The sequence below is a fragment of the Scyliorhinus torazame genome, chromosome 18 (genome assembly GCF_047496885.1).
Source record: "Scyliorhinus torazame isolate Kashiwa2021f chromosome 18, sScyTor2.1, whole genome shotgun sequence".
NCBI classification, from domain to species: Eukaryota; Metazoa; Chordata; class Chondrichthyes; order Carcharhiniformes; family Scyliorhinidae; genus Scyliorhinus; species Scyliorhinus torazame.
The window spans coordinates 114118162-114131913 of NC_092724.1; the positions used below are offsets into that span (position 1 = coordinate 114118162).

General features: G+C 40.6%; 1 protein-coding gene across 3 annotated transcripts in view; it reads left to right on the top strand.

The window, feature by feature from the left end:
- Positions 1–13752, top strand: part of cox10 (cytochrome c oxidase assembly factor heme A:farnesyltransferase COX10) — a 169143-nt gene that overhangs the window by 59219 nt on the left and 96172 nt on the right. For all 3 annotated transcript variants that reach the window (XM_072483158.1, XM_072483159.1, XM_072483160.1), the window contains one exon: positions 1807–1931. In XM_072483158.1, coding sequence (XP_072339259.1) covers positions 1807–1931 — 125 coding nt within the window. The remainder of the gene's footprint in view (positions 1–1806; positions 1932–13752) is intronic.

Consider the following 13752-nt stretch of genomic DNA (forward strand, 5'->3'; position numbering starts at 1 on the left):
TTCAGTGTATGCTGTGCATTAGTGTTATTGTATAATCGATGAAAAATAATATTCATATGAGGCATCATTGATTTAATTTTGTAGCAGACACCGCCTAAGCGATATGACCACAGACATCATTTCAGGTACGGGGCCAATTCTGTATCTTGATTGCTTTGTGCTGATGCAGCTGTCTGTAGATGGACAGCTGACATAAACTATTAAAATGATGAGGGAATGCGTTGGGATAAAGATTTACCTACACCCAGATCGTTCTTGTCAAGCCGGTCGTAACTCACGTAGACCATTTTTTTTTGTCATTGTATTGGCATGCTGGCTGAATTTCTAATTGGGGGCGAGACCTTTTGGAATGAAGGGGCAAACATTGAGCAGGGACACCTTGGTAACCATGGAGAAAGAAAGTGTGGCAAGATGCTTTTTGCAAGGAGGTGAAAATATTTTGAGCGCAAGGATGGGGTTCTTCCAAAGAAGGGGCATAACACTGTTGTGAAGGTTTCTTACTTACTGGGATTGATTGCTTTTGGAACTTGACAGATCCATATTATAAAACTATGCATTTTCTGCCTCTCACCGAGTAACATCATGAGAGATCAACTAGTTAAATAAATTAGAATCTGGCTGACCTCAACCTGTGGAAACTTAACATCAGTCAGTGGTCCCTATTATCCATAACGAGTACCTTCATGTGCTATATTAGGTTGAAGGACAAACTCAAAGGAAGATTTGATTGGACCTTGATCAATAAACTTGACCAATGAGATATTTAGTTTTATTTTCCTGGTGTGTTGACTGTTCTCCACTTCCCAGGATTACTTTTGCCTTGAAATTACTCTGATCCTTTGTTCTACAGCATTTTTCATCTGTTTCATGCATGAAAAGAAGCAGCTTTGAATTAAATGAGGTAAAGTGCATTGTGGAAGATGGAAACCTAGCACCCAGCATTGCCTTTGTACCAAACCTGTTGACCAGCGACATTACTTTGAATTGTTGAGTAAGAGGGCCCCTTGAATAGCTGACTAGAAAACAAATGCCTTTAGAAGTAAAGATTTAATCAAGCTCCCTCAATCTTAAACACAGGATTTAATTCAAGCAAATCTCATACAACCTGATTTTAATTATAATACAAATGACAATACTTTTCAAATTTATAACCCATTCTGAAGTCTGTAAAATGGTATATTCTGTTGAGAGCCTGTTTAATTGCCTTTAATCTTTATTTTAATCGAGCTTTAATCTTCAAAATAAATTATTTTAAGCCTAGTGTCGATGTCTTGGATTGTTTCCTGTCATTTTTGACATTAATATTTCTATGATTCTATTCTATAATATTTGCAAGGGGTGGAGGGCGGGGGGGGGGGAGTTCGAGTGCGTGGCAGTGGTAGTGTCCTGGTAGCTACCAAAACCTCTGATAACAAACTCTTGCACTTAACGCATTTTAGGCTTTGTACAGGTTAATGTGCAGAGGTGATTTATTAATTTATTGTGAGTACATCAACATATAATTTAAAGAGAATAGATCAGCATGAAATCATCCAGACTGCATCCTGTCCAGTCCTGGCATCTTTGTTAAAAGGAATGTCTCTGTGTGGTGACTTACTTGGCACCTCTGTAAGGCACAGAAGATGTACGAGTCGCATTAAAATGATACAGCTACAGAAAATGTCATTAAAGGATGTCTGATTTTTTTTTTCCCCCAACCATTTTCAAAGACAGAAACTTATTAAATTATGACCAGAAAAGCACTCCATAGTGACATTTTTTGGAATTGTATATGATTTCATTCTTCCTGTTTCTCGTTGCTTTCAGCTTTAGTTGCAACAACTGCATCTGCTGGATTTGCAATGGCACCTGTACCCTTTGACCTGAGCTGTTTCCTTCTGGCCACTATTGGAACCGGCCTTGCTTCCTGCGCTGCCAACTCCATTAACCAGGTGAGTTATTAATTTTAACACAAACCAGGCCAAAAGCTGAGCACAATTGTACAGGATGTGAGCTTCACCACCTTTCCTGAGTAAGAAACATTTTACTCCTGTCTGGTAAAAGCACTTGCAAATGGGCAGTCTCCACTAGCAAAGTAAAATCTCCAATGCTTTAGTTGGAGTAAAGATAATCTTTATGAACAAAAGTGGCAAAGAAGTCAATTACAAAGGCTTTGGAATTCTGCTAGAAGTTAAATAAACAAATTAGGCAATCAAAAACAAGGGTTTAATTTTTATTTTTAAGTTGATTAACAGACATTATGCACTAGGTAATTTTATCTAGGGAACAAATTATGCCTGGGATACTGATCAGTAATGAGGAATCTGCTCACGTCTATGGATTCCACATTATAACCATTTGTACACTTTGAAGCAGTGATTTATCTTTGTTCACAACTGGTACCTCTGTCTGATGAAGGCTTGTAACCTTGACCATTGAGGTCAAATTATATCAATACATATTGTAATATATGCCTTTGATTCCCATATATTCAATGGTTGAAAAAATATTGACATTAAAGAGAGACGTGTGTTTCTATAACATCTATCACATCCTCTATATGCCCTAAAATGCTTCAGTGCTGACTAGGTGCTTTTGAAGTCTGTCAGTGTTATGAAGCCTGATGCAACAGCAGTTTCACTCTGCAAAGTCCTACCAAGAGCAAGGAAGATAAATGGCCAATTAGTTTAGTTTAGTGCCAAATACATAAGGACATAAGATATATGATCAGAAGTAGATCATCTGCGCCTCAAGCATATGCCACTATTCAATACAACCATGGCTGATCTTCTGCCTTAACTCCCCTTTCCCACCTCCTTCCATATCCCTCTGTTCCCTGAGATCAAAAATCAAGATGCCAACATCAAGCTCCCTGGCCATCTTTGAATAATCCCATGGAATATTTTGCATCCACCTGAATAGCTGGATGGGATCTCCATGAAACAATTAGTTGGAAGATGGCATATCTAACAATGCAACACTCCCTCATGACTACACTGAAGTCAAAATAGATTTTTTTGTCCAAGTCCTAGGGTAGGACCCGAGTGTTGGATCGGCGCTGGATAACTTTACTCCAATAAGCAGTATGAATGTCATACTTTATAGGAGCTGACTCTCACATATCTACTTGTATAAGATTGTAACTCTGGGGAGTGACAGTCGTATCCCTTGTGACCTGAACTGAACATGTTGATGCCCTTAACATGTATGCTTCTTTAATCACTCTGTCCAAGCACTTGGTGACACCATGGTTTAATACGAGTCAATAAGTTGCTTTATTTCACAGGTGAATATACAGCACCAGTTCTTATTAAGCACACTTAATTTAATTAAAGCAAAATACTGCGGATGCTGGAGATCTGAAACAAAAACAGAAAATGCTGGATAAACTCAGCTGGTAAAGTAGCATCTGTGGCGAGAAACAGTATTAACGTTTCAAGCCCATTGACCCATCTACAGTGCTCAATCTATGCCACTTATTGTGTAACAATACAACACATCACGCTTCTGAGCATTAGTGTGTCAACCTAGTTGACTCAATCAAGATGAGTTCTAACTATTCTTCAGCATTTCTAACTTTTTTGTTTTTGTAATTGTCATTGAACTTCTCTTTTTAAAAAGAAAACCTGGAGAACAGCTTGAGACTATCTGTGTTTTACTTTGCTCTTTTTCCAACTAGAAGGAAAGGCCTGCTAGATTCCCTACTGAATATCTGGGACCATTAGGTTTGCCACTTATTTGTTCATGTCACTATTTGTTTTGCAGTAGCCACCTTGCACTGGTACCGTGCGGAGAGTTCTGCATTTTTCTTTCCCTGATGCTAGATTTACTGAGTTCACAACACTTCAGCTTTAGTAAGAATTAAAATTCTTGAAATTAATTATAACCTGAAAACATTTCATGGTTGTGCCAATTCTAGACCAATATAGAAGTTGAATGAACTGCATTGGGGTGGTTAGCACTGCTATCCCATAGCGCCAGGGACCCGGGTTCAATTCTGACCTTGGGTGACTGTCTGTGTGGAGTGTGCACATTCTTCCTGTGTCAGCGTGAGTTTCTTCCAGGTGCTCCAGTTTCCTCCCATAGTCCAAACACGAGCAGGTTAGGTGGATTGGCCACGCTAAATTGCCCTTTAATATCCAAACAGTTAGGTGGGGTTGCAGGGAAGTGAGCCTCGAGAGGGTGCTCTTTCAGAGGGTTGTGCAGACTCTGTGGGCCGAATGGCCTCTTTTCTGCACAGGGATTCTATGATTTAACTGAATAGTATGTTCTTCAGTGTAAATTGAGGTTACTTCTGTATCAAAATCTGCTGTTGCACCTTCTTTCTCCAAATGTGTTGCATGTGAAGAAAGGTAGAACCTGTTTATTTCACGTATCATAGAATCTACAGTGTAGAAGGACGCCATTTGGCCCATCGAGTCTGCACCGGCCCTTGGAAAAAGCACCCTACCTAAGCCCACACCTCCACCCTGACCGCGTAACCCCATCTAACCTTTTTTGGACAGTCATATGATAGTATCCCTTTTTTCCCTTGCCACGAGAACTACACTGGCAAATACGCAGTGGACTTGCTCAGTGTTATTTTTTCAGCTGTTGGAAAAACAATGGTCACCAGCAGGACGCAAAGCTACAAATATAGATTTGTGTTTTTCAAGGAAACGTTTTGACGGACTTTACGCAATCTGAGCATGTGCTGGAGAGCAACATTCCACAGCAGTGCCGTATAAATACCTGATTGGCCTCTATGAAGTCTGCTTGGTTTTAGCTAGTTAGGTTGCCTTGAGCAGTGGTGCTGTCTTTCATCTCTTGGTTGATGAAGTGATTCTGATAGCAATATGTCAAAATATTCCTTGCTGGTTTCATGGTGTTGTTTTAGAACTACTTGGAAGATATTACTGCCCATTTACAATTTGGGAGCTGGTGCGGTGTATGTCTTTAATTAGTAATAAATGAGGCTTATTTGATAAATCACAAAATAATTCAAACCAGAGAATAAACTTGCAAGGGCCAGTAAACCACTTAATCCAGAGTTAACTTTACTGCAAACCTCGTAAAATCCTACTATCAATTAAATTGTGTTCCATTTCTTTTTGATGACACATAGCATGAAATTCTGCAGATATCTTTTTTACACATGTATGTCATTTTTAATTAAATTAATGGAACTTTTATAACTGCAAGAAATTAAACTTGCCAGTTTCCAGCATATCACTGCCACAAATACCATGCATTTCGAGCAACTTCAGTTCAATATGATCATTTACTTCACCCCAGGATAAAGAATAACTTTATTAGAATCAGAGCTGTAGGCATTTCCAAATAAAACTCTTACAATACAGGAGATAAAGGCACATAAAATTCACTTCACCTGTGTCAACAGTGTCACTGTAGTCGTTATTACAACTCCAAGCAGAGTGAAGTAAGGTGTAAAAATCAAAACAATAACATTTTAAAGGGGATTATCCTTGGCCTCTTCTAATCTGCACACTGCCCCTCGGCAACATCATCCAAAACATCACCTTATTTTTCTCAAGTATGCTGACAACACCCAACTCTACAGCACCGATACCTCTCTTGACTCTTCCCTGTTGGTAAATTATCGTACTGAGTGTCCAACATACTGTTCTGAATGAGCAGAAATTTGCTCCAGTGAAACATTGGAAAGATCAGGGGTGTGATCGAACAAAAAAAAGAGTCCGTTCGGGGCGGGTTTAGAGGCCGGCACCGGGAACAGCAACACTATCTAACGCCACTTTTTTTGGAGGGCCTCAGTGGGGAACGCCTCTAGTGTTCAGGCATCAAGGTGTGATTGGAATACTAGGCAATAACTCCCACATGCTACATGGCCCACCCACCCATGGGAATTCACTTGGCATGTGTCAAGTGCTCACTTACCCACGATTGCCAGTTCCCTATTAGCGATATCCTTCAGCTGCGCAGCCAGAGGCCTCAGCAGTCAGTGGGGATTATGGGTGATCGGTGGGGCAGACTGGCAGGGACAAGGGTTGCCTCCAGAATAGGGTTGGGATCCAGGGGTTGGCATTGTGATGCCATGAGTGATTGCCCTCCTCGCCAGCTCCTGCTCTCTCCCCCCCCCCCCCCCCCCCCCCCCCCCCACCCAAACCCCCGAGCACTGGGGTGGAAAGCCCAGCACGTCCGTGCTCTTCGGCTGTGAGCAAAGATTGCTATTCACGTCCTCAGCTACCCACATAAGACCTTCCGCCTGGTTCACATTTTTCAAAAGGAGTGCTAATCCGGCGCCAGCTGGGGAGGCCGCTGAATGACAGGAGGCTGTTAGATATGGGGTCACTCTCGTTGATTGTATGGAAATGGGGCTTAATTGGTGATAATTGGTTTCTCTCCACGCTACGGCGAGACCCCAATTTCACCTACGGGAGCAGGCCGGTTGCATCACAAACTGTTTGCCCCGTTATTCACCGGCCTTGTTACTCTTGAGCACAAGTGTAACAAGGCCGGAATATCGCGCTCAAAGACTGATCGTGTCTTTAACTTCCAAACTTTGCAACACAGCCCGTATCATCTGCTTTATCTCTTGCACCTAGTTGTAAGGTTTCAATAATTAAAATGTGCCCTTGTGGGGTGATAAATTAAGACTGACTCCGAATGCAAGTATAACATGTTGTGGCTGAAAAGGGGGAGTCAACTTGCATGCCGAGTATATGCAAAAATATGATTCTTGGAACCAAAACATTTGGGTCATCTTATACATCACAATTTGTGGATTTAACTACAGGTTGTTGTAAAGTAAGGATTTGAAGTGTATGATAAATCACTGAATATGCTCAGTGGGCTAGACAGCTGGTTTGTAATGCAGAACAAGGCCAGCAGCGCGGGTTCAATTCCCGTACCAGCTTACCCGAACAAGCGCCGGAATGTGGGCGACTCGGGGCTTTTCGCAGTGCCTTCATACTTGTGACAGTAAAAGATTGTTATTATTATTATTAGGCCACCGTTTAATTTCACTGCTCAACTAGCAATCATGACCTGCTTAGTTTTTGTGTCTGTAATGTCAGTCGATTCATTTGATTTGAATTTACTGGTTGGCTGTCCCGTTGCCGTTGCTCAGAGAGATAAGCAAAACTGCTGCCATTTTGAGGAGAAACAAAATATTTATTTTCCTTTGGCTCTGCAGTGAAACTGTCGACAGCAGAAAGATGGTGGTGAAGTGTCTGTTTTTTCACGACTCATTTGGCTAAATTCCAAGAGATCACTAAGTTAGTCTGACAGAGTCATGGCAAATTGTTCACTTCAGATTGAATGCATAAATAATAATAAGATCGTCACTCAGTGATCCAATTTAGCACAATTGCCCCAAGCACACCACCCATAATTTTTACTTGGTTGGACTTAGTGTATGAATAGCGCAAGATCAAAGTTTGAGCATCATAATAAATACTGTTTAATATAGCCACAGATCTTTTTTTAAAGTAAGACAGGTGAGTTTGAATTGATACAAGTAGTTTGCATTAGTGGCTGTTTCTCCGGCTGAATCATAATTTTTAAGATTACATGGATACGCGTCTGATTGATCTGAGCAGCTGTATGTATAAGTGACGGATCTCTTGCCAAGGTCTTGGTTCGCAAATAATCATCACACTGGGAACAAAAGCATTCCAGAAAGATCAAAATGAGAAAAGTTAAGGAATAGAACAAAGGAAAGACTATCATTTAAGCCATCTTTTTCAGGTTTGTCTGCGAGTTACACTTAAAAGTACAATTGTTGTCTTTGACTTGTCAAGCTAGCTTTCATGACTAATCCAGCAACTCTCTGAAACCCTGTTATTTGCTTTAAGTTGAACATCGTACTGTTTAAGTTGTTCTTAATTTTTAATATGGGTGCATTGTCACTCGATCGTGCCACAACTTTTGTTCTTATTTCATTAACACCACAGCTCAATGGCAGTGTTCTCTTTCTGAATCAAGTCATAAGGTCAAGCATGTTTATAAGAAATGGGACCAGAAGCAGGCCATTCGGCCCACTGAGCCTACTCAGTTTCTCACTAAGACCACGGCTGAGCTAATTGTGGCCTTAAGTCCATTTTTCTACCTGTTCCCCATAACCCTTGGCTTCCTTGACGGTCAAAAATCTGTTTAACTCAGCCTTGAATATATTCAACAACCCAACCTCCACTGCTCTCTTTGGAATTCTCTTCCAAACACTAGCAACCCCTTGAGAGAATAAATTCCTGCTTGTTTCCATCTTAAATGAGGAAACACCATAATTTTAAATTGTACCCCCAAGTTCTAGATTCCCCACGTGAGGAAACATCTCCCCCTTGTCAAATTCAGAATCCTTTATGTTTCCAAAAGATCTTTACTGCGGCACTCTGCAATCACTCTCCATTTAAATAATATTCTGCTCGTCTATCCTCCACGCCAAAATGGGCAAACTCACATTTTCCCACATTATATGTCAAATGTTTGCCCAATCGCTTAACCTATCAATATCCTTTGCAGTGCCTGTATTCTTCTCACAACTTGCTTTCCTACCTATATTTGCATCATCAGCAATTCTGCCCATAATACAGTCAATTCCTTCATCCAAATCATGAATGAAGATTGTAAATAGTTGCGGCACCAACACTGATGATCCTTGCGATACCCTACTAGTTTGCCAACCTAAAAAATTACCCATTTATCCCGACCGTTTCCAGTTAGCCGATCCTCTATCCAAACTAACACATCACCTCCAACACCAGGCGCTGTTATCTTATGTAGTAACCTTTTACGTGGCACCTTAATAAATGCCTTTTGAAAATCCATATCTACTGGTTCCCCTTTATTTACCCTGCTTGTTACATCCTCAAAGAACACGAATAAATTTGTCAAACACGATTTCCCTTTCACAGAACTATGTTGGCTCTGCTTGATTGATTTTCTAAATGTCCTGTTACTACCTCCGAAAGAATAGATACAGATTGTACACACTGCTGCCACTATTAGTTGGTGGTGGAGGGATTGAATGTTTGTGGAAGGGGGAGCAATCAAACAGGCTGCTTTGTTCTGGATGGTGTTGAGCTTCTTGAGTGTTGTTGGAGCTGCACTCATCCAGGCAAGTGGAGTGTTTTCCATCACACTCGATTTGTGCCTTGTAGATGGTGAACAGGCTTTGGGGAGTCAGGAGGCGAGTTGCTAGCTGCACAGTTCGCAGCCTCTGACCTGCATTGGTAGCCACAGTATTTATATGGCTAGTCCAGTCCAGTTTCTGGCCGATGGTAACCCACTAACATGGATAACTTTGTAATCAATTCTTTCTACAATGTTAAAAGATGAACGGTGGCTGTAAGAGACACTAAATGGGCAAGAAAGATTATGCAACTGTCTCTTACTGTTGTACATGTTTCTGCTATTCCGATTAAACATTTTTAGACTGCACTTATTATCTTATTGGGATGCACCAGGAATGTTCCACATGTTCTGCAATATCGCCAAATGAACTTTTAAAATGGGAGGGTCTGATAATTAGGAGATAACAGATATGTTTCTGTCTCCTGTTTTTCTAAGTTTGCCGTTCTGGGTACCTATGCACTGTCATCTACTCCCATCACGCAAATATCCTGTTACCTATTAATACAGTGTATCCTGGGTTATGATTGCAAACTGCTAATTTTTCTTTTTAGTCTACCCAATATATTGAAAAATCTGTTCTTTTAACAGCAACAACAAAATACAATGTTTTGATTTCTCTTGCCTTTCTTTCTTATGCACATTCTTAAATTACCTTTGAAGAATGGACATTACTATCAGTACCCTGTTTTAAAATCCAACTGTTGCCCTACTTTACAACAATGACTATACTTCAAAATTAACTTAATTGGCTATAACGTGTGTTGGGGCACCAGGGGTTAATCTGTCACATCATATTTAAAGGTTCTTTTATTTTTCTGCCTCCACAAATAGTTCAGGCAGTGCCCTATTGGGCCCCCTCCACCCCCCTTCCCCCTCTCTCCCCACTATCTCCCTTCCACTCCCTTCTGTTGGTGCAGAGGCGAGGGTATCTGGTCTCCAGCTTTGTTTGGTGCTGATACTGCTTTGTTTTTGTACAACTGTGTTGTTAACCGTTTTAGTACCCCCATTCGTCGGGACAGTTTCTCCAACGCAAATTTAGTGTTTGTACCGTTTAGCCTTGTACAAATGTAATGGTTACTGTTTCTAATAAAATATTTATATGATAGCTGTCATTGCAAGTTCTACCTTTCCAATTGCCGTGCAGAGTAACAACAGGGATCGCTATTTATTGAATAATCAGGGCTGTATAATTACTTTCCTTGGTTTTAATATCTGGAAAATGCTCTTCCAAAATTCCCTTCTTCTCCACTTCTCTCTCCTTACAACCAAGAGTGTTCTTCCCACTCTCCAATGAAGCGCCTTGTGGTGTTTCTGTGTTAAGGTGCTATATAAATTGAATTTTTATTAAAGCACTTTTATATTGGTGCTGCTATATTTTGGATTCGGGCTGGTTTTGAACAACTGGTATCAACAGGCCAGCTCCCAACTTTCCCTCCTCTCTCATCCCAGCACCATACACATTAACTATGAAAGACTGGCTCCGCAAGTCTGTAGTCCGGGTAAGGGAGCCAACTCATGACCTGAGCCTCATGAAGGCTGAACATCAAAAAAGCAACTTGTTAGAAGGTAAAAACAAATGAATAAAAGTGCTAGTACTGCATTGAAGCAACAGCTTAAAAGAAGAAAAATGCTCATTTGCCTTTTTAACTTAACACCCTGTGGGTTTTTTTGTTTACCTTCTAAACACTTAATTGATTATTGACTTGTAATTAATGGATTTCTGAAGACCTAGAGTGGGATTTTTAGCCTCTTAAGGTGAGCAAGGAAGCTGGCTGGCATGATGATTTTGGCAGTGCCATCCCATTTTTGGGTCATTTTCCTGGATATTGTGTGGGGTTGGAAGGGTTAAAACCACCCACAATTGTCGGTTAGCCAAGTGAACTAGTTAAAGATCTATTAAGGTATCAGGGCGGCATGTGGCGCAGTGGATAGCACTGGGACTGCGGTGCTGAGGACCCGGGTTTGAATCCCGGCCCTAGGTCACTGTCCGTGTGGAGTTTGCACATTCTCCCCATGTCTGCATGGGTTTCACCCCCACAACCCAAAGATGTGCAGGTTAGGTGGATTGGCCACCCTAATTTGCCCCTTAATTGGAAAAAAAAATAATTGGGTACTCTAAATTTATTTTTAAAAAGGTATCAGGGATCAGACTGGCTGCCTCCCACTGACCGAATTGGTTGGCCATCGCTCCAGACAGACTTTAGGCCTCCTTCCAATTGACCAATTTGGGAAAAATCACTGCTGGGTCACTATTTCCAACACACTGCGTGGTGTGACTCTCATAAAACAATCAGAGGTAAAGAATTTGCTTTGGAAAATCAAGTCCGAAATGTTCATTGTATTGTTAAAATCCATCAGGTAGTTTTATCCTTCACTGTTGAGTATGGTCATTTAGCACCTACATTCATGATGTGCTGTAGAAAAGGAAAGCATTTAGTATATAGCAATATTGCTGGCATCACTGAGTGGAGGCTAAGCAGCATTAATTAGTTCAGCAAGAATAAGTGTAGTAAGTTTCAAAATGCTTTCTAATTTTTTTTTGAAAGATATGGAATTCTCTAAGCTGATGTGGCCTCAAAGAAATGTTGCCTCCTTTTGTGATTGTGCTTGAATAATAACTATAAATCTTAGCAGTGAGCAAAAATATCAAGACTTGCAGAAATATTGGCATTAAATTTGAAAGATTACTTCAGCTGAGAAATATAACCTAGCAGAGACTCATTGCAGAAGGATAATTTTAAGTTGTTGCATTTATATTCCTATATGTTCCTATGTTAATAGTAATATTTGCACCACACAAGTGCCAGACCAATGACCTTATCCACAAACATTCATTCCTCCACCACCAATGCACAGTAGCAGCAGTGTGTACCATTTGCATTTCTGTAGGATATGGGGGAAAGGCAGGAACAGTTGGATGTTCAGCCACGATCATAATGAATGGCGGAGCAGACTTGAAGGGCCAAACGGCCTACTCCTATTTTCTATGTTTGTATATGGATCTATTAGCTAAATGCACTTAAATAATTCACTCCAGTACCAAAAGCTGAATCACCAGATATTGGGGTAGGAAATTTATAGTGGAAATAATTTCTAGTTTGATCTATAAGAGTAATTCAAGGAGATGTATGTGTTTTATGTCAGAAAAGAAAGTCTGGCTCATTATTCGTGCAACAGTACACTTTTTAAAGAAGAATAAATAGCACTTATTGTGTTGGTTGGCAGGAGCTGTGTTCCATGTCCAGTGTCTTGGCTTGAACAGTTGGTTTTACATCAGTAAGGATCTAAGTTTGAGGTAATTTTAAAAAATTTGGCCAAAAGTTAAATTGCAGAAAAAGCCCTTTATTCGTGACAATGGTAATTGGCATCAATCTGAACCCTTTGATTCTGCCATAATAATAGCTTTTACCTACTGTGTAAACATTAGCATGAGATGTACTGATTAAACGTGGACCGTTTAGAAAGTGTATTCTTGGCATGTTTGAGTGTTCTGAGATTTTAAAGTCCATGGAGCTTTCAAGTTGTAGGCTTACCTAGTTTTGTACTTGAATTGGTGTTTTTGCGGTGTTTTAAAGTGCAGATGACATTCTTATTTGTTTAGCCCTACATGTGTCCACCTATAATGATGTGGAGATGCCGGTGTTGGACTGGGGTGAGCACAGTGAGAAGTCTTACAACACCAGGTTAAAGTCCAACAGGTTTATTTCAAATCACTAGCTTTCGGAGCACTGCTCCTTCCTCAGGTGAGGAAGGAGCAGCGCTCCGAAAGCTAGTGATATCGAAACAAACCTGTTGGACTTTAACCTGGTGTTGTAAGACTTCTCACTGAGCTCACCTATAATGGGCTAATCTATGCCAAATGAAGGTTCAAACATCAGGGCTTTTGTTCCATACCACCTTCATTTAGGACTCTACCACCTTGATGGCTCTGTTTTACTGCAATAGCCCATTCACAAATCATTCTAATAATGTGTTTTCATTTCACAGCGGGTTTAAAAAAAGCAATGCCCGCTCTCAATTTTGGATTTAGTGCAATTACTGCGCATTCATCAGGAAGCATTTTTGGTTACTCATCCATGCGCATGTACCCAGATGCATGCCGATGTTCAGTCTAGACACTGTGTCTTCGTTACCATTTGGACCCAACCTATGAAGGCTGTAAGGACCCAGTCACTAGGAGCCTCATGATGGTGAGTAAGGTCCAAGCATTTCCATTTTACAGGCTGTCCAGTCTGCTCTGGGAAGACCCGCACACTCCCACCTCCAAACCTTCAAGTATTCTTTGTCGTGCAAGAGGGTTTAGCCAAGCTGTGTGTGAATTAATGCAAATGTAGTTTATCAGGAGCCAAAATCTGGCTAGTTGGTTTACCAGCCTGATAGTGTTGGCCTATTGGAGGAATTGCAATTTCTCTCTTATTGCCCTTCAACCTTCGCTATCCTCGCCTGCATGAGAAAACAAATTCTATTTTAAAATGGGGCAGAGTCTCTTTCCCCCTGGGATACTATTCTTAACAAAATACAAGTAGGTGGTGTACACTGTACAATCTGACTTTAGGATGTATGTCCTGTAATTTAGCTTCTCCAAAGCTCTTTGGAATTGATGGCCAGTCACTATCATGTACAATTATTACTTAAAGGATACTACATTAAATTAACACACACAGTAGGTTTTTAATCTAAAAA